Source organism: Phalacrocorax carbo, chromosome 1, assembly GCF_963921805.1.
Source record: "Phalacrocorax carbo chromosome 1, bPhaCar2.1, whole genome shotgun sequence".
Taxonomy (NCBI): Eukaryota; Metazoa; Chordata; class Aves; order Suliformes; family Phalacrocoracidae; genus Phalacrocorax; species Phalacrocorax carbo.
The window spans coordinates 107,971,331-107,989,626 of record NC_087513.1 but is presented as its reverse complement, the minus strand read 5'-3'; the positions used below and the strand labels follow the sequence as shown (position 1 = coordinate 107,989,626).

Sequence of the window (18,296 nt, the reverse complement as noted above, 5' to 3'; positions counted from 1 at the left end):
GTACTTATGGCTGTGAGAGATGGACTGGGGTTAAGACTTCACTTGGAGGAGGAAGTCTTACCTAATAACATTTTGCTGTTTTCACTGTTGTCAAGCTTATTCTGTGACCCCTTTTACACCTGCAAATAACAGGCTCTTCAGAGACACTAACTGCCAGTGAATATGTGGGGCTGAACAACATCTTCAGTGATAACTTCATTTAGTGTCCCAAGTGCTGGGATAGGGCCCTAAGCTGGAGTTATTTAAATACTCTTAAAAAAAAAAAAAAAAAAAAAGAAAAGGTAACTCCTAAAAACTTGAATATAGACCTTAATATTGGCTGTAGTACTTTGCTGAAAGCATGGTGAGTTATAACAAGCTGCAAACTTGTCCAGCCCAAGATCCACTCAAGAATATGTACTCCCAGGCCACATGCCACGGAACCAAAGATTGCCTCCAAGGATGGTTTAGGTCAGCCCATGAATTTCTGGGCTTTCAGACATCCTCCCTGCTGGGGTGTTGTTGCTGAGTCAATTTCCAGTCCTGAATTAAACAGCACCAGCATAAGCATGAGCCCTAAACCTCCACTGAGGCAACTCTTCTTTTTTTCACTGGGTATAAAGTACGGCTGAGTGATCATCAAAATAAACATTTATGGTGGAAAAATCAGTCAGTTGTGGCCAACACAGCCAGATGAGAACTACTGTGTAAGAGGTGGCCCAACTACACTCTTCACTCTTTTGGAGCAGCACTGAGTTATGCACACTTGCTTGCTATAGTATATGACATGTTCTAATATTGAAAATATGTAATGGAAAGAAATACTAACAGCAAGATGTAGAGACTACATACCATACCCCGTGCTGCTAGGCATTCCCTTGCTTAGGCTCATTAGTAACAAGAATTACCATACTAGAGAGATACATTTGTCTGCCTAACACAGCAAGTGAAAAGAGCCGTCTCAGAAGGAGGCGCTATGAAATACTTGCATATATGAAGGCACTTATGGCATACATAGGCCCTAGAAAAGGTTTGTTCTAACAGCTACTCCATACAAGTTGGCCAATACGCTGCAACTTGAAAACCATTATCCTTTCTATCAGCTTCTGTTCTTACTCCTATTGTCAACCCAAAAGTCCAGTCTGAGGCACCCACAACAGTCAGCCTTTTATAAGACAGATCTCATCAAGAATTCTGTTCACCAAATCTTGATATCTTGATGACAACTTATTTTTTTTCCAAGTAGCATAGGGATTGTGTGTGTGTGTATATATATATCTAAAGATAACATGGGAGTTGGTTGCCTTAGTAACAGGATCTTTCAGCCATTGTGTTTAGTATTTACTCAGCACTGGAAAGGTACACTGTATTGAGAAGAAATGTGGTATTTTTATTAGTCTACCCCTGTGTATATGCCCATCAGCAGCAAATGCATGCTGTATAGTTTGACTTTCCATTTCTGAGCTATGTGAAACCTCTGAGAAGAGAGCATGCAGAAATGAAACCAGGGCACCTGGTGCAATGTATTTTTGTTACAAGTATTTTGAGAGAAAGAACTGTTGTGAGAGTTTAAAGCACTTCACTAAAGATATTCCTTGTCTTACAATTGTATCTCCAGCAACAGAAGAGTGTAAAAGCATTTCTGTTCCATGGTTTCATATTCTGATGAAAAAAATCTACAGAAAATTGTTATGAAAGAGGATATTTCTACAGTGCCAGTTTCCAGAACTGTATTAATGTACCATAAATTTAACAAGCACTGTTAGATGCTGTTTTATTTCAACATTTGTGGGGAGGAGTGAGGAAACAGACATTTAAAGGGCTGTTTCAAAGCCTACTTCAGTCTGGGAGAAGCAATGCATCAGTTACAGCTGCAGCAATTAAAATGCAGGAGAAATTAGACAGAACAGATCCATTTAAATTTGGGTCAAGCCAGGATACTACCAGGTTTATATCCCTTCCTCTGCAAGCATGCCATGGGATTTTTCATCCTCCCAGCAACACATCAGAGTTGTCTTCAGATGCTAAGCAAAAATCTACCACCAGCAGCTGCCCAGACCCTGCGAACGTGTGGGGATGGAGTCTGGGCTTACTGGGGACAGAGCGTCACCTACTGCAGCACCAAGCCCCGTCCTCCCCTCTGGGGTCGTGCAGAGCCTGGCATCTGTTTGCTCTGAAATCACAGCTAAAAATCCCCTTGGCTTTGATGGATTTTGTCTCAAGCCCTAAGGACTACATCGGCCCCTTCCCACTTGGCTAGTGAGAGCCGACGAGATCACAGCATGCAGTCAGTGGTGTAAGAGCACATCACTCAGGACCTTACAGTCCCAAACACACAGGGGCAATGCTGGAGAAGACTTAACTGCATGAACTAACCCAGTGACCTGTTTCTTAGAATAGTTGGGGTATTACCTATTCCTCCTAGGATAATCCAGCTGTTGCACCAACAAGGAATCCACACCTGGGATGCTCTCTCTCATTATAATTTCAGATAGCGTAAAACTTCTGTATTATGTCAATTTACTATCTGATATGGCCTCCATCATGGTGTTATATCGTACTCTTACAGGTTGATGGACTCCAGTCTAATATGGCTTTTCCTTCCCTAACTACAGCAATCCTCTATCCATTTTGCCATTCAGATGGAACAGAGCCTGCTCAGACAGAAAAGCAGAATGTTATAGTCACATAGAATAACTTAAACATAACGGCAGACAGAACATTTATTCTGTATTAGAAAAATAAGAGCTGGAAAATAGACGTGGAGAGGCACAACAGTGGTAAGAGCAGGCCAAACCAGACAGTTTGGCTGGTTAAAGTATCACCCAACAAACACAGACTTCTTCTTCCATCATGAACAGTTTTCTCCCCAATCCTGACTTTCTCAATTTTGTTTAGCTCTAAATATTTTTGCACAGATGGGTTTGCAATGGACTTTTTGGTTAACTGCTGAAAAAGAGACAGGAAGACTATGTTACCGGATGGCATTACCAGACCATGCGCTCCCCCCAGAGGGGCAGGCATGTGATTCATCATGTTTTGTGTGTAGGGCTCTCCCGATGCTCTGCAAGTGGGAAAAGCCAGCGGTGACGCATAGTGTGGGTGGAAGGGAGGCTGCAAAGCACCCAGTTGGATGGAGATCAGCAGCAGGAGGAGCAGACAGGTGGATCAGTTTCCCAGCAACAATCACCTCTCCCAAGTAATTTAAAATGTTTGTGTTTAAAAATAGAACTGTTTTTTTTTTTCTTCATTTCTTTTGCAATCCTTTAGTACTGGATTAAGAAAGCTTCATGCTTCTGTCAAAGAAGGACAAAAAGAAGATAAACAATAAGCGTTGTTTAAAAATGGCATAGAGATGGTGAGCTGATTTTCCTGACAGTCCCACCATGAAAAATCTCGTTAAGATTATCATAGGCTTCAACTGAACCACATTTTTTTAGGACTGCCTTTTACAGGAAGAGCTCTGCTCCTAACTATTTATCACATATTTGAACTAAAATCTATCAATCTGCATAACAATTTAGAAAGCTTTAAGCTAGTGAAGCTTTTTGTCTAATAAACTTTCCAGAAAAAATAAACAGGCTTTGCTTGTCCTAATCAGATTTTAGGGCCATGCAATTCAAATCTAAAATGCATAAACCAGCCACACAGAAACAGGCTTATCCATAGCATTCTTACCCACACACAGAAACCAGAATGAAGAAATGGAATGGCAGTGAATTACTAGCCCTCAGTGACTGCAGGTAACGTCAACTCAACATTATTTTATGAGAGAATTGCTGTACGAAATCAAGTTAACAAAGAGGTTTAACTATTTGGCTCCCATTCATGTACCCTTTGGAACTATCCGGACATGCTATATTTTCCCTATATTGAGCCAGAAAGTGTAATCCAGGTCCAAAAAGCTGCATGCTACTAACTGTGTCCATACACAGCATGATATACAACTATTGTTTTGCTTTAAATGAATGTAATAGCAACAAGGATGCAAACACAGTTCTTTCAATTTGGATTATTACCACTGAAATTGCAAAACCTTTCTTTACCATTTATTTTTGTTTTATTTTGCTGATAGACAAAAATTGCAGGTATTGTAGATACGTAGCGGTTGCCTAACTACATACTTTCTGAGTAGTGCATCATTATATACCTGTATCTATCCTACAGTTCTTCTGTCATACCTAACTGCTTCTGAAATGAAAGCATGGTTACTGTAGCATACAGCAGACAGAGGACAGGTAGCATGTTGCATTGTTCCTTGGATCCTTTTCAGCAAAGTGAGGGTAAAGTATTGATGTTGCATGATATGAACTGAATCTACGTCTCCTTGTGAGAGAGAGGACAGCTATGGTGGGAGTAAACAGGTAAGGAAAAAAAAACTACTGAAATAAGATTGTTTTCCTGCAGCTGAAGCTGTCAAGGTCCTTAGGAAAGGGGAAATCTGAAAGAATTGATGTCTGACAGCTCTGCTTACTTTGGGACTGACTGACAGCAAAAAAAGAGCTATTATACTGAGATGGGAAACATTTGGGGCTTGTCCAGAACATACAAAGAGATGCATTCTCTGTCCCAACATTCAGCAGAAATTAATATACTTGTATTACATCTTTCTGAGGTTGCAACCCCCCCTCCACACACACACACATACACTGCTGTTTAATTGCAATTACTGGTACTGTGGGAGCACCTCAGCATGCCAACAGCTCCAGCCCCCTTTTTGCTATGTGCTAAGAACAGGGGGAAAAAAAAAGCAGTCCTGCCCAATGAGACTGTTTGCACATAGTCAGAAATGTTTCTTAGAACCACGACATAAACATACTGTTGCATTTTTATCAGTATTTTGTATTTGGTAAAAATATTCCGAAGCTTAAGGGCTCAGTGCCCACAAATATGCTGGCACGCAGATTTCACATATCTTGTATAGTCTACTACTTTGCTGGTGTGTGCATAAGCAATAGCTGGTTTTTCAAATCGGCAAAAGCATGCACTTGCATATGTGAGCAGCAGGACTGAGCCAAAAGCATGGCAATGATTTATTGGCTGCAAGAAGGTACTGATGCAGTCCAGCAGACCTACACACAGCACATCCATTGAAGAAAGAGAGAGAAAGCTGGCAGGGGACTTTTATTTTATTGTGATTGCACAGAAAGACTCATTTCTTCTTCTGTGGATGGATCATTTTCCATAGCAGCGCACGCTTCTTCTAGAGTGGCTCTAAGTTTACGGCATCTGCTTCCAACAAACTTCTCTCCAGGCTACACAGACACTTGCTACTCACATGACAGTGCATGGGGGAGTGATGCTGAGAAAAGACGACATGCTGTGGCTAACATCTTTGCTTGTCTTGTAAGAGTAATCTGACTAATGTCGGAATGATTCCATCAATATTGTCAGAAATAGGTTTAAGAGCCCTCCAGGTATGTTGCAAGCCTTGGCACAGGCGACGACTAATGTGAAGTGGATGCCAATTGACCAGAGGTTCTGGGAAGGTATGAAGCAACACCAAGGACCTTGACTTAGGTCGATGACACTGAGTTTTCTTCTGTGTTCTCAACATTTCTTTCCCTATTTCAGACAGACTAGAGTCCGGAAGAGGCATTGTGGGATGTGCTGTCGAGTGCTATTGGTTTCACATATCGCACTCAGAAATAAAACCAAACTGACTTTGCATAAAGCTGGATGAGCTTGCTCACGTCTTAGTTGTATTTGAACTACGTATCCATTAAACTGAAGCATGCTGGATATTTATACAATAATGACAACTCTGGTTCCTGCAGGACAGACGTGTGAAGATCATTAGGAAATGCCACTACCCCTTTGCCCAAACAGCAATTATAAATGAGGCCACTTCACTCCCATCAGATCTTTGCTGACCCCCCTTAATACAGATTCCTTTCCTTAAAAGAATGGAAGATGGCTGATGCTGTCATGAGCTCTCTGGAATGGTGTTTGAGATGTCCTGCTTCAAACTGCATTTGCCCTCCAGGCTTGCTGTCTATTCTTGAGTCGCTGAGTCACTGAATATCTGTGTTCTTCCACTTCACACTGTGTAAAGAGGAATAAGATTCTCTTACCTATTATTTCTTCTGTATACTTGGATTAGAAATAATTTGGGTCAGGGACTAGCTCTTCTATGAAAATAGGCATAGCATAGTTCCTCCTGGAGTACCATAAGACTATTCATAAGTGGTAACAGAAATATACCTGTGCCAGTGGAAAGATTCATCGTGAAAGCCCAAAAGTTCTTATCCAGTGTTCAAACCTGCTGAGGTACTGTAGGTGATACCTTCAGGAGAAGAACAAGTGTAAAACAGATATTCTGATACTTTAGCCTCAGCACCCCACCAAAAGAAAAGTAAGACTTTTCTCTACCCACACATGCTGCAAAACCTCTTCTCCTTTACCTGGGAAGCTCGCTGTAGAGGCAGCTATATTTGAGTGCATTTGCCTGTTTATCCTTTTGTTGTCATTTATAATAGACAAAATTGACAAGCCTGACTGACATCTGTATGGATTCCATATACACAGCAACAACGTGAATGAGAAAATGGCCTCCTGGGAGACTGCTGGGACTCCTGTTCATTATCATTATCACTATCATGATTCATGCAGATGACTAGACTCCCAGCCATGCCTGCCTCCTTGTGCTCTAGGCTGCACTTTGCAGCACCTTGTTGTCACCAAACGGTAGTACAAGCAATCAGTTTTCCTGTCACTCCCGGAGTTACTGCGGCATCATTCTCCCTGCTTCCACACAGGATACCCGATCTGAGCAGAAGGAGGATGATGTGCTCCAGACATCAGCATGAATGCCATCATTCTTGCTTCAAGCCAAGACACGATTCAGCCCCACTAACACAGGCTGCCGGTGGCTGGGGACAGCTCAGCCTGTCTCACAGCTGCCATTCAGCTGCTCGTCTTGAAACACCTACCCAAAATGGCACTTCGGAGAAGCAGGAAGAGCAACTCTCAGTTACCAGACCAGTAAGTTCCAGACCTGCTTTGTCTCTTCAATAAAAGGTCTCTGCTGGTTTGGTTTTTTTTCCCCCACACCACAGCAAGCTGTATCAGCGTACAGGCGAACTGAAATTCAAGTAGAGAAGTGGAAAAGACACCTGGGAAAATCTCATTTCTCTTCCAGGCTGTTTTTCCTGGACATCTACTGGGTAACGTTACACTGTTATCGCTGCAACTGTATTCATGAAAGGGAAAATAGTAATTTCATCGTTAACCTCAAAATGATTTCACGAGGGTTCAGCAAAGCAGGTACGTTAAGGCAGTTAAATAAACTGCAATGAAAAACGTGGCCCCCTTTTCATGATTTATGCCTGTACAAGAATTTGGATAACGATTGCAAAAGGTTAATATGCTTTATATGAATCTGCAGGTACCTGTCAAACACGGAAAGCGGTCCAGGGAAGTAACGCTGCACGGCAGAGACATCTGCTGGAAGCTTCTCGCATTTGCCTCACGCTTGTGGTTCAGCTTTTTGGGGCTACAAATCCTCTGAGCAGCCTGAGGCTGCTCCTGCTGTCTCTGGCTGGGAGCGGGTTCCTGGCGAATGAAGAATTCAGCGCACACCTGCCTGGCGATGGCCAGTCAGCCACTCAACGGGGGCCAGAAATCTTTAAGCTGTATACTGGAATTTAAATGGAAACTTTTGCATCTAAATTGAAGGTTGTACTTATCTTCCAGCTGCCTGACATTGAACTGTCTGTCCGAGGAAGACTTGGAACTGATGAAATCCTTCCCCTTCCCAACCATGTACAGCAGGAGAAGATCAATGTTTTAATTAGGAAAAGGAACTATCAGTGTAGTTCTGTGTAATTTGGATGATGTGATTGCACTAAGGCTAAGAACCTACTTTTACTGACATGAAAAACTGAAAATGAGGTTTCAGATTTCAGAATCTAAATAAATTGCCTCCCTTCTCACAGAGACTTTGACTACACTCTCCACCTAAAAAGTGGATCCAAATCCCTCTCCCCTTCCTCCTTCACAGCGGGCAAACACAGTTTGATCGTCCTGGGTTGCTGGGATCAAACCATGTTTTGACTATACCCTGGCCCCCTGTGTTTTGGTCCCAGACACTGGCTTGAAATTACTAAGACGGTGCGGAAAGCACTCAGTGAGTAAATCCTAGAAAGAAGACGCTCTGTTTTGTACAACAGCAGAAAAGAGGATGCTTTGCAAACTGAATTCCCTTTTCTCCAGGTGCAGGGATACAGCTGATGCAAGACATCTCACAAATTAAAACACGCTGTATTTGATCCTGCGCACACTGAACGCTTGAACAGTGTTTAGCACATCACAGGACTACGGTTTGAGCGATACTCCCCAGTGTAGCAGGCTTTTTCCTGCAGACACCAGTTCACATCTGATGGGAGACCATTTTAGAACCAGCCTCTGCTCTTACATTGTAAGAACAACTCTCTCCCTCAAGCTACTTGCAGAGAAAAACATGTTTACCTCCACCTATGCAAGCACCGGGGGAAAACAGCAGCCCCTTGAAGGAAATTAATCCCTGAAAACATTTTGAAATGTTATCAACAGCTTACTACCTGAGTGAATAGATGCGCTAATAAGAATAAACAAGCACTTGGCCCAGACCCTCAGAGGGAGTTAGCTGCATGCCCACCTTCCACTCAAGCCAGTGGCAGGCGAGTGTTGAGGGCAGTCGCCAAGGGCGGGATGATGCGGCACAGCCAGCACAGCCCAGGTATCCAAACCAGCAGATGCCAGAAGCTGTTCAGCCCATGCCACCACAGCACCTCGCTTACCCTAATTCAGCTACATCCAGTGGAGCTTCATCACAGTGATGGGCTTTTTAAAAGGAGTTTTATGAGTCTGAACTTGCATTGCCTACCCTCAGGTGATGAGTTAAACATGGCAGTATGTGCCCTGCCTGCCATTACAAGGAAGCGGCTAAAGCACGTTGTTTCAGGAAAAAAAAGGCCTGCCTCCCAGTGTCTGCCCCTAACCACGTTTATGTATTCCCCACAAGGCAGTCTATGGGGCAGGGGCTTCCCATAGCTTTCCCCTCCCAGCCAAACAAGCCCCTCCCTCTATTGACTAATGAATATTTAATTATTCTGTGCAAAATCAAGCACTGACTATTCCCTTCTGCTCCTGATCAACCCCTTCCTGGTTGTAGCGCCCCCTCAGGTAAAGGAAGAAAATGGAAACAGGTCTTATTGTCCTGGACAAGAGCTCTGCAAGGGTAGGTAAAAGAAACTGATCCAGAAGGCACTTGTAATGCCCCAAAAAACCAAAGGCAAGCTCGCTAGGATTAGTTCTGCCAATTTTGCAGGTGCAAGAGAAGCCAGGCATCTCTGTGCAGAGTCCAGGAGTATCCATGAGCAGGTCCTGATACAGCATGGAGAAGATGTGGGAAAAAAATTAGGCACTTCTCAACTTCTTCTAAGCATGGGTGCTGAAGATCAAATGTTGCTTTCAAGGGACTACAGACTACATAGAGTGGATCCAGTCTTCAAACTACACAAAAGCCAGAAAGAGCTACAGGGAAGAAGGTGGCTTCTGAAGGAGTTTCTGGTATGATGTACCTTTGCTGTGGGGCAGAAAGCCTGCTGAGATGCTCTCTGTGATTTGACACCAGGCCGGTGGCCTGTGCTGTGTAATTCTTCAGGGAACAGCCAGGCCTCCAGAGTCAGAGTCAGGGGGTGTTGCGTTATTGGTAGGAGTCTTAGGAGTGGCTAGGGAGACACCCTACCGTTGAGTCACGAGGTTCGGACAGGACTCCCTTGCTTTCTAAACTCCTTCTCCGAGAGGACTCTAGGTGCGGCTAAGCCCAGTCTTAGTCTCAGACTTGGTCAACAGTTTATTTTCTAAGGGTTGTAGAAGTAACCACCCATCAGAGTATTCATTGTTAGAAACTAATTTGGCAGCTGCTCAGGCTGGTTGTTCAATGATAACTTTATTATGATTGGTGTAAATTTTCCTTGCTTTACTTTTAAAAGTGTAGGCTAGAAGAAATTCAAAGCACATGCCCAGTGAGGGGTGGTTGCACCTTAGAGGCAGGTGCCTCAGAGAGATCATGAGCCATAAAGAAGGCTGAATGGCTTAACCTTCTCTTCCCTTACCGAGGAGTTCCCACTTTACAAACCACATCACTAGGGTAACTGTAAGTGGAGGATGCATACTTTTTTTGCTATTAGGTTAAAGTGGTGCTGCTTTTTGCATAAAGAAGCAGCTCGTAAGAAGTAAGAAGTAATCACTTTTGGGTTATGTGTCTTTCTACCACTTGGGAGAAATAGAGGTGCTGCAGACAGTAATGCAACAGAACTTGGCCAAACTTTTCTTCCACTACGCTATTTGTTACTAGCTATTCGTTTATGAATACTTTCTATTAAAAAACGTCTAACTTAAACTGCATGAAGGAAACACCAGATCCTCGCGATTAATTTCTGCCTGAAGCAGAAACCTGATCTACAAGGACCTCAAAATCCATTACGCCTTATGAGAGCAGAACTTAGTGGAGGTGACAAGAAGTAAACCCACATCGTACTTCACATCGTACTTCTTGCATTAACCACTGCTCCTGTTCCTCCAAGATGGGAGCGAAGGTTAACTTTCAACTCTCCCCCCGCCATGGCGGCGGCGCAGCCGCCCATCGAACTACCGCTCCCAGCATGCAACATGGCCCGGCCAGCCCCCCGCCTGCGCATGCGCAGAGAGGGGTGAAGCGCACCTTCCCTCTCCCCCTGCTCCTCCCCTCCCCTCCCACCGACCGACTGTTCTCTCAGCCCATTGGTCGGTGCCCGCCGGAAGCAGCCGCGCCTCACTGCCTCCTGGGAGTTGTGGTTTTCTCACCCTCCACAGCGGGCGAGCGCCGCTGGGGCGGGCAAGGCGCGCGTACTACGCCTCCCGGCGTGCCGCGCGGCCTGGCCCCGCCCGGCCCGGAAGGAGCCGTCAGCAACGAGCGCGGGCGGGCGGTGCAGGAGCCGGCGGCGGCCATGGCCGGGCAGATGGCGGTGCTGGGTGAGTGCGGCCGGGGCTGGGGCCCTGGGGCCGTTCCGCCCCTCGGGCTGCTGAGGGGACGGGGATGGCGGCGGGGCGCGGGGGAGTCCCCGCACTGCCTCGCCTGTGGCGGCCTCCGCCCGGCTGGGCCCCGCCTTAGGCGCCGGCCGGTTCTGCCGCAGCCCGGCGCCAACGCTGTGTCACCCTGGGCTGGCTTCCCGGGGCGCCGCGGCTTCCTGCGGCGCGTCCCACGGTTGCGAAGCTGCAGCGCCCGGTGGCGCGATGCTGAGAAATGCCGTGGGGATTCGCGGGCAGGAGGAGGCCGGCGCTTTCCCACTAGTCTGCGTGAGACGCGGCTGTGAGCGCCCTTCCCTGCTGGGGAAAATCGCCTGTCCGCTCTCTGGAATTTAAGCTGTTTACATTTCTTCGTGGGACTTTGTGGGTGGTTTTGGTTTTGTGGTTTTTTTATGTTTTTGTTCCCTGAGGTATTGCTTTATATTACATTTTAGGGTTTCTTGCTTTGTCTGTTGATATCCGTAAAATAAAAAAAAAAAAACCCAAGCCCACTACTCTGCCCTTATACTCCTCTACCCCTTGATTTCAAGGCGTAGAAAAGATTCAGAGGTGTGGGAAGATGCTTTCTGAGAGCTGTGACAAATAGGAGGGGTTAGCATGGTTTTGCATCTCCTCATTTTTAAACTGCCAGTGAAGCTGGTGGAGGTGTTTGAATTGGGAGTTTTTCAGTTCACTGTGATTTTGTGCAGCCTCATTAACTAGATGTCCCTTAGGGGTCATTCATAGGCAGTTCCCTCCAAAATACTAATTAATCTATATTTTTGAAGTACCTTGCAGAGAGAAAAAGAATTATAGGGTGGTGGCATTTCTTGCTTTGTTGTATCTCTTGGGCTTTTTTTTAAACCAGTTTAGTATTTAGTGTCTAAGATTTTTTGACTCTTGTAACTACTTTTTGTTGAATTAAGAGACCTGAACTTGCTGGTGACCTTTGAAGAAATTGAAAACTAATTAGGTAGCTGAACAGGCTTCAGAGAGTGAAATAAAACTCCTTGAGGTGTAATGTATAATGCTGTGTAATTTGCACTGACTTCTAAGCTTGCAGCATTAGCTACTCTAACCGAATTTTTTAAAAATCTGTGTTTCAGGTTCGGCCATTCTGGCTCTCTTGTTAGCTGGCTATCTGGCACAGCAATATTTACCGATGCCTACGCCGAAAGTAATTGGGATTGACCTTGGCACTACTTACTGCTCTGTTGGTGTCTTTCTTCCTGGAACAGGGCAGGTAAAGGTTATTGCAGATGAAAATGGGCACAACAGCATACCAAGTATAGTCTCTTTCACAGACAGAGATGTGTATGTAGGATATGATGGCCTAGAACTGGCTGATTCAAATCCTCAGAACACCATATATGATGCAAAAAGATTCATTGGGAAAGTCTTCACTTCAGAAGAACTGAAAAATGAAAGTAGCAGGTATCCTTTTAAGGTAAGTAGCTGCCATCTTCAGTTCTCTCCAAGCAATAAGCTCTAGGATGCTTGAAACGTGCAATAGGTGACCAGCTTGTCTGACCTTGAGTCATTTGCCTAAATCTGATATGCCTGAAAACTGTAAGAGGTATCCAGAGTGGGGAGGAGGAAGTAGCGTACCTCTGCGTGAGAGTTGATAGTGGTTTTCCAGAGAACCCTGTCCTTTACTATGAAATGTGTTTCTGGGTAACCCTCCAGCCCCTCCTCTTAAAATATAAATTTTAACTTGAAATTCTAACTGTGCTTTACTGAAACTTCACCTTTTCCCTGAGATTAAAAAAAAAAGGCATATGTAAAAGTCACATTTTCTGTCCTACTGCATTTTTTCCTCTAGCGCTTTTCTAGTGCTTACTTGACCAGCACCAGATCTTGAAAGCTGCTTTTTTGAAAGAAGTATTGCATTAATTTAGCATGGTGCAGTATTTGCTGAAAAGAGCCAAATTTTGAGGTACTGCAAACAGTTTTTGAGTTCTTTACTTGTTAAGAGAAACTGTTCCAGTGCCCACCTGTTTGCTTCCTTTCAGAAAGAAGAACCTGTGGGAAGCTTTATTAGTAGGGTAAACCTAATGACTAAAACCCATTGCTTTTATTTTTGAACGTGGTGTTGAAGTTGATTAAGGAGTTGCTAGATCTTAACTTTTTTTTTAACGTGCCTTAGCTGGGCACAGTGGGCGTCATTACTTTAGATATACTCTGACCCCTCACATTGCATGTTTTGCATAATGCTTGTAGTCAAGGAATAAAAGTGATTCAGGAAGTGGCAAAAGCACATTTCATATTTTTCCAGAATAAACAAACTATATATGAATAAAACATTTGGCAGGAGCAGGGTGGGAGAGCACAAGAAAAAGACTACTCACCTGTGGGTTGTGCTACTTTTTCCTCCTAGATTTTCAGCAACAATGGATCAGCTGAGTTTTCTGTGACAACTAATGAAACTTTTCGCATCACTCCAGAGCATATTGGCTCTCAGCTGCTACTGAAATTGAAGAGAATGGCAGAAGACTATCTGGGCATGCCCGTTTCAAAGGCGGTTATCTCTGTGCCAGCAGAGTTTGATGAAAGGCAACGGAATTCTACCATTAAGGCAGCTAACCTTGCAGGTGATGACTCTTTATTCCAGCATTTTTCTGTGAAGCCTTGAAATTATCTTTAGGTTGCTCTCGCTAACAGTAAAGTCTTTGGGGAGGATGTAGAAACAGTGAATCAGTGATAGAGAACCTTAGAATGGATATTTTTTTTTTTGTTACAGGCCATTACCAGTTGTGAGGAACAGCAGAGAACTCTTGGGTACCAGCAGGTGCAGCTGACTAATGCAGACATAGATAGCTAGAAGTAGTAAGTTTTACTTTGGGGAAAATAGTCTTTTTGGTAATCTGCAAATAGAGAGACTAATCAGAGCACCCTCTGACAATAATTTAAACAGAAATAGAATGTGTGAAATCTCCTTAGCAAGATTTGTCTGGAAGAAATGTGTTTGGGCAAATCGTAGCTCATGACTTCACCCTGACACTGAAGCAGTACTACTTCAGGCTTAAATAAGGAAAAGAGTTAACTGAGTATTATTGCTTAGAAAACTATTTCCTTTAGATCTGATATTTTACTTAAGGTAAGTTTGGTTCCAAAAAAACCCCACCCAACCTAGTGGTAAATGTCACCATGATGTGAGAACTGCAGTTTTCTGGAGGGCCTGACTGCTGTTTGGTACCTTTTCTCTTTGCAGGGCTTGAAATTTTGCGAGTGATCAATGAACCCACGGCTGCTGCTATGGCTTATGGACTCCACAAAGCTGATGTGTTTAATGTTCTGGTGGTGGATTTGGGTGGAGGAACTTTGGATGTGTCTCTGTTGAACAAGCAGGGCGGGATGTTCCTCACACGAGCCATGGCAGGTGAGAAAAACGTTTTACTTTCTCAAGGAAAGGTGCACCTAAAGTCACCATTAGCAGGCCTTTTTAAAACACGCCAGCCTTGTCATGAAGCGTTCTCAAAAAGTGTTCTCAGCTGCCTTTCATGCAAAATGAAGTTTGTGACTGGTTTCAACAATTAATATAAACTCACAGCTTTTGGCTGGCTCGAAGGAATAAATAGTGGTTTCATTTTATCCACAGCTGTTAACTTTTGTGCCTGCTAGTAGCAGTGCTGGTACCTATTACAGTTACTCTGACTGGACTTTTGGGGGCTGGGGGCTTCACAAATCCTTCTGGTAGCCTTTGCCAAGCTGGAAATATTTGCCAAATCATTGACCAGTGCTATAGAGCATCCTTGCCCTGTGTTTGGCTCCAGCTCAGTTGGGCAGGGTTTGGGAATGTGTGTGCTATTAACCCAGAAGTAAGTTTTGTGGTATCTGTATGCCAGAGTGACTCATCGCTTGGCAGAGAGTTCTAGCAGCAATGTTCAGTAAAACTGTGGTGAATACACAACTGCTTTTCGGATGGCCTGTACACAGACGGGTCTGAGAGGCAGTGCTAACTCTGCGTTGTTCGTTCAACGCAATGTGAGCTGCTACTCAGTCCAGTAAGAGTGGAACGGCAAGAAATATTCAGCAGCTTCATTCTGATTTATTTAGATGGAGGTGTACTAAGTGAATTCCTGTTTTCAGTCAAAACAAAATGGTGGAAACCTTGAGAGTATTGTTCAACACAGATGAAAATCTGCAGACCGTTGTTTAGCTCTGTTGAATGGCAAGCATGAGCAATTGGCTGAAAGGTTTTGGAAGCATGGTGCAAGAATAATCTTTCAGAAGAAATCGGTTATACATAATACTCTTTTTTTATTTTCCTCTCTCTCTGAAGGCTAATACAAGATATATCTGTTAATATAGCTTGAAGTTCACTGCTTGCATTTCATCACTTTCTTATACTTTCGGCAGGGTATATACATATACTTCAGTAGCATGTAATTTTTCATGTGGGTGTATAAAGACATGGAATAACTGGAAGCTGTTGAAACAGTAATCCCTATAAAGCTGTACTGTGGAAGTGCTAAGAGGAAAATCCGTTCTGGGCACAGAAATTTGAAACTCGAAATTTTAGCTGGAAAAACAATTTGCTGTGAAAGATTGCACTTCAGTTACAGGGTTCTAGCTAGAAATTAGCTATGTGTTTTCTTCTGTAGAGAATACCTCTGAGTTAACAACTACTGATTTTTTCTGTTACAGTGTAGCAGAGCAGTTCCAGGGAAAAAACACTGAGGGGTGTAAATCCTAAAATAGTTGCTTAATAAAAATCTGGAAGTTACTGTTCGTCACGCGTTCCTCAGTGGGTGACAACTATGTCTATTTTCCCAGCTCTGTGGTCTCTTGCTCTGTGCTTATGGTCCTAGTATCATTGTTCTGGCCCTTGAGAACCATCTCCCATAAAAGAGAAGATGCCTGATGCTTTTTGAAGCTTTGAGGGTGATGTGTCTGACGCCTGCTATTCTGGTTTCAGGTAACAACAAGCTCGGAGGACAGGATTTTAATCAGAGGTTGATGCTGTATTTATATGATCAGCTCCATCAAATGTATGGTTCTTTGCCAACAAGAAAAGAAGAAATACATCGCCTCAGACAGGCTGTGGAAGCAGTTAAATTAAACTTGACTCTTCACGAGGCAGCTACGCTAAGGGTGTCATTGACTATGCCAGAAAGGAAGCTTACAAAAGAACTTCCAGCAAGCGAAGTAAAAACAAACACTGTGCTAAAAGGCAAGCCTGCACAAAAAGCAAAAGATGTGGGAGATGTTGGAGACTCTTCAAAAGTAGAGAACAACTTTGTCAAAGTTGTGTTTGAAACAGAAATCTCTAGGAAACTCTTTGAGATGTTAAATGAGGACCTTTTTGAGAAGGTTCTTGTGCCCATTGAGCAGGTATTGAAGGAAGGCCACCTACACAAAGCAGAAGTGGATGAAATTGTGTTAGTTGGAGGCTCCACCCGGATTCCTCAAATACGCAAAGTTATTCAGGATTTCTTTGGAAAGGAACCTAACACCTCTGTAGATCCTGATCTAGCGGTTGTAATGGGAGTAGCTATCCAAGCAGGAATTGTTGGCGGGTCCTGGCCTCTCCAAGTTAGTGCTATAGAAATTCCTAATAAGCATTTACGGAAGACTAATTTTAACTGAACATAAACCCTTCCCCGTTGCATTCCATCTCTTCAAAAGTGTATTCTGATGGTGCATACTCATCTGACTGTCAGTGGAGCCTAATCTTAGCCATATTATATTCATTTTTTATCTATTGGAGTTAGGTGTTACTGGATGCCTGTGTTAAAGCTACGTTACTTCAAAGGTACAAGTGGTTTTTGAAGTTCTGAAGCGTCCTGTATTTGCTTGTAAATTGGAAGTTGGATGAAAATGCTAGTGATGACACACATTTTTCTTGCTAAATTTTATTAGCAAATCCTGAAGCGGAGTATGTTTAAAAGTCAAAGGGAGCGTGACCAAAGGTTAGAGGTAATGTGGTAGGGTACTGTAGGTATTCCCAGGTCCAGTATTCTCTACTTTGAAAGAATGTGAAGCAGTGTTAGCGCACATGGTACTAGCAGTGTTGAGCTTAAATTTATTTATTAAATTGAGTCATTTGAGCATTTAAGCACCTTTCTAAAAGGCACGTTGCAGCTTGAATGAGACTTACGCAATCACTTGATTCTTCTGCTGTTCATAACAGCATAACGGTATTACTGAGGCTGTATGGCAAATTGTCTCATGTTTCAGCTGAGCTGTATTAAGAAACCTTGCTCTTGCTAATGTAGAGTGAGTTGGTGTGTCTCCAAGGGCTTACTTTTTGATCTGGTTTGACAGTTAACATACAGGTGCTGCTGTCATACCACTGATGTTCTCCACGGAGAACAAGGGCATATCGCCAACTATTTATACCTCTGCCCGCCTTATTTGAAAACTGCAGTAATTTTATGTATCTTAAGCCACACCTGTATATCTTTCCTTAAATTTGATGCACACAAATTTTGGTGTTGCACAGCTACGAGTGTGTGATGTCTTTCCCCTTGAGTACCCCAAGCTGTGCTGTTTTCAGGCAGAAACTGTTGGACAGAAGGGGCTGCCTGGTTGAAGTCTGATTCCTGTAGTCCTAGTAATGAAAATTCAACCAACGACTTTGTACTTTTTAGCTCATCTCTCTGGTTTGAGTTTCGTCATGTCCGCACTCTAAACTGAACATGGGCCAGAGATTGTAGCTGGTTTTTGGGAAAGGAAGCCGTGTGTGTAACACAGGATTGGAGCGAGCGCTTCTTAAGACGTTATTTTAGGCAAATAGTTAGCTAGGTAGCTATCTAGTAAATGCACAAGGAGAGAAGAAGATTCATGATCTGAAAAAAAAAAAGCGGTGACAGTTCTGCTCTCTCTGGAGGGTTAAATCTATACTTAAAAGCCAGGTGAATTCTTTTATCTGTGTAGAACTTCCCACGATGAAAACACTTGATTGAGCTAAGACTGGCTTCAACACCTGTCAACCCAGTCGTAACAAGGTAAGCTGTAGTAACAGGTGGTTCTAAGTGTTTTCTTATATGCTCCAGAATAATTTTGTTTGTATTAAGCTTGCCAAGATAAAGTGTGGGGCTTAGATTTATTGTTTAACCTATGACTATATTAAAGTAGGCTTATTATTCTCCTGGCAGTCGGCCTGATTTATGGCACTGCTACAGATCAGTTGTGCTGATTCAGCTGTGTGCGTAGCTATTGTCTAAACATATCTTTGAAGTAATCCAATTTAAATCCTCTTAAATTGAATCATAGTTGCACACAGCCATTCCATCAGCATTGTTTAACTTCAGAGAGGATTCCCAAAATGTTGCGAATATCTG

The 18,296-nt window shown here is 43.4% G+C and overlaps 1 protein-coding gene across 1 annotated transcript; it reads left to right on the top strand.

The window, feature by feature from the left end:
- Window positions 1-10,871: 10,871 nt before the first annotated feature.
- HSPA13 (heat shock protein family A (Hsp70) member 13) lies at window positions 10,872-18,296 on the top strand. The gene is made up of 5 exons (XM_064469915.1): window positions 10,872-10,977; window positions 12,117-12,457; window positions 13,388-13,601; window positions 14,222-14,389; window positions 15,929-18,296. The coding sequence occupies exons 1-5, from the start codon at window positions 10,953-10,955 to the stop codon at window positions 16,597-16,599; spliced, it is 1,419 nt and encodes a 472-aa protein (XP_064325985.1). The 5' UTR covers window positions 10,872-10,952; the 3' UTR covers window positions 16,600-18,296.

What these genes read in the sequence shown, in the direction of transcription:
- HSPA13 (XM_064469915.1), top strand. Translation starts at nt 10,953, where the DNA reads ATGGCCGGGCAGATGGCGGTGCTGG. An exon ending in TAAGGCAGCTAACCTTGCAG is followed by an intron (nt 13,602 to 14,221) that starts GTGATGACTCTT and finishes TTCTCTTTGCAG; the next exon opens with GGCTTGAAATTTTGCGAGTG. An exon ending in CCTCACACGAGCCATGGCAG is followed by an intron (nt 14,390 to 15,928) that starts GTGAGAAAAACG and finishes TTCTGGTTTCAG; the next exon opens with GTAACAACAAGCTCGGAGGA.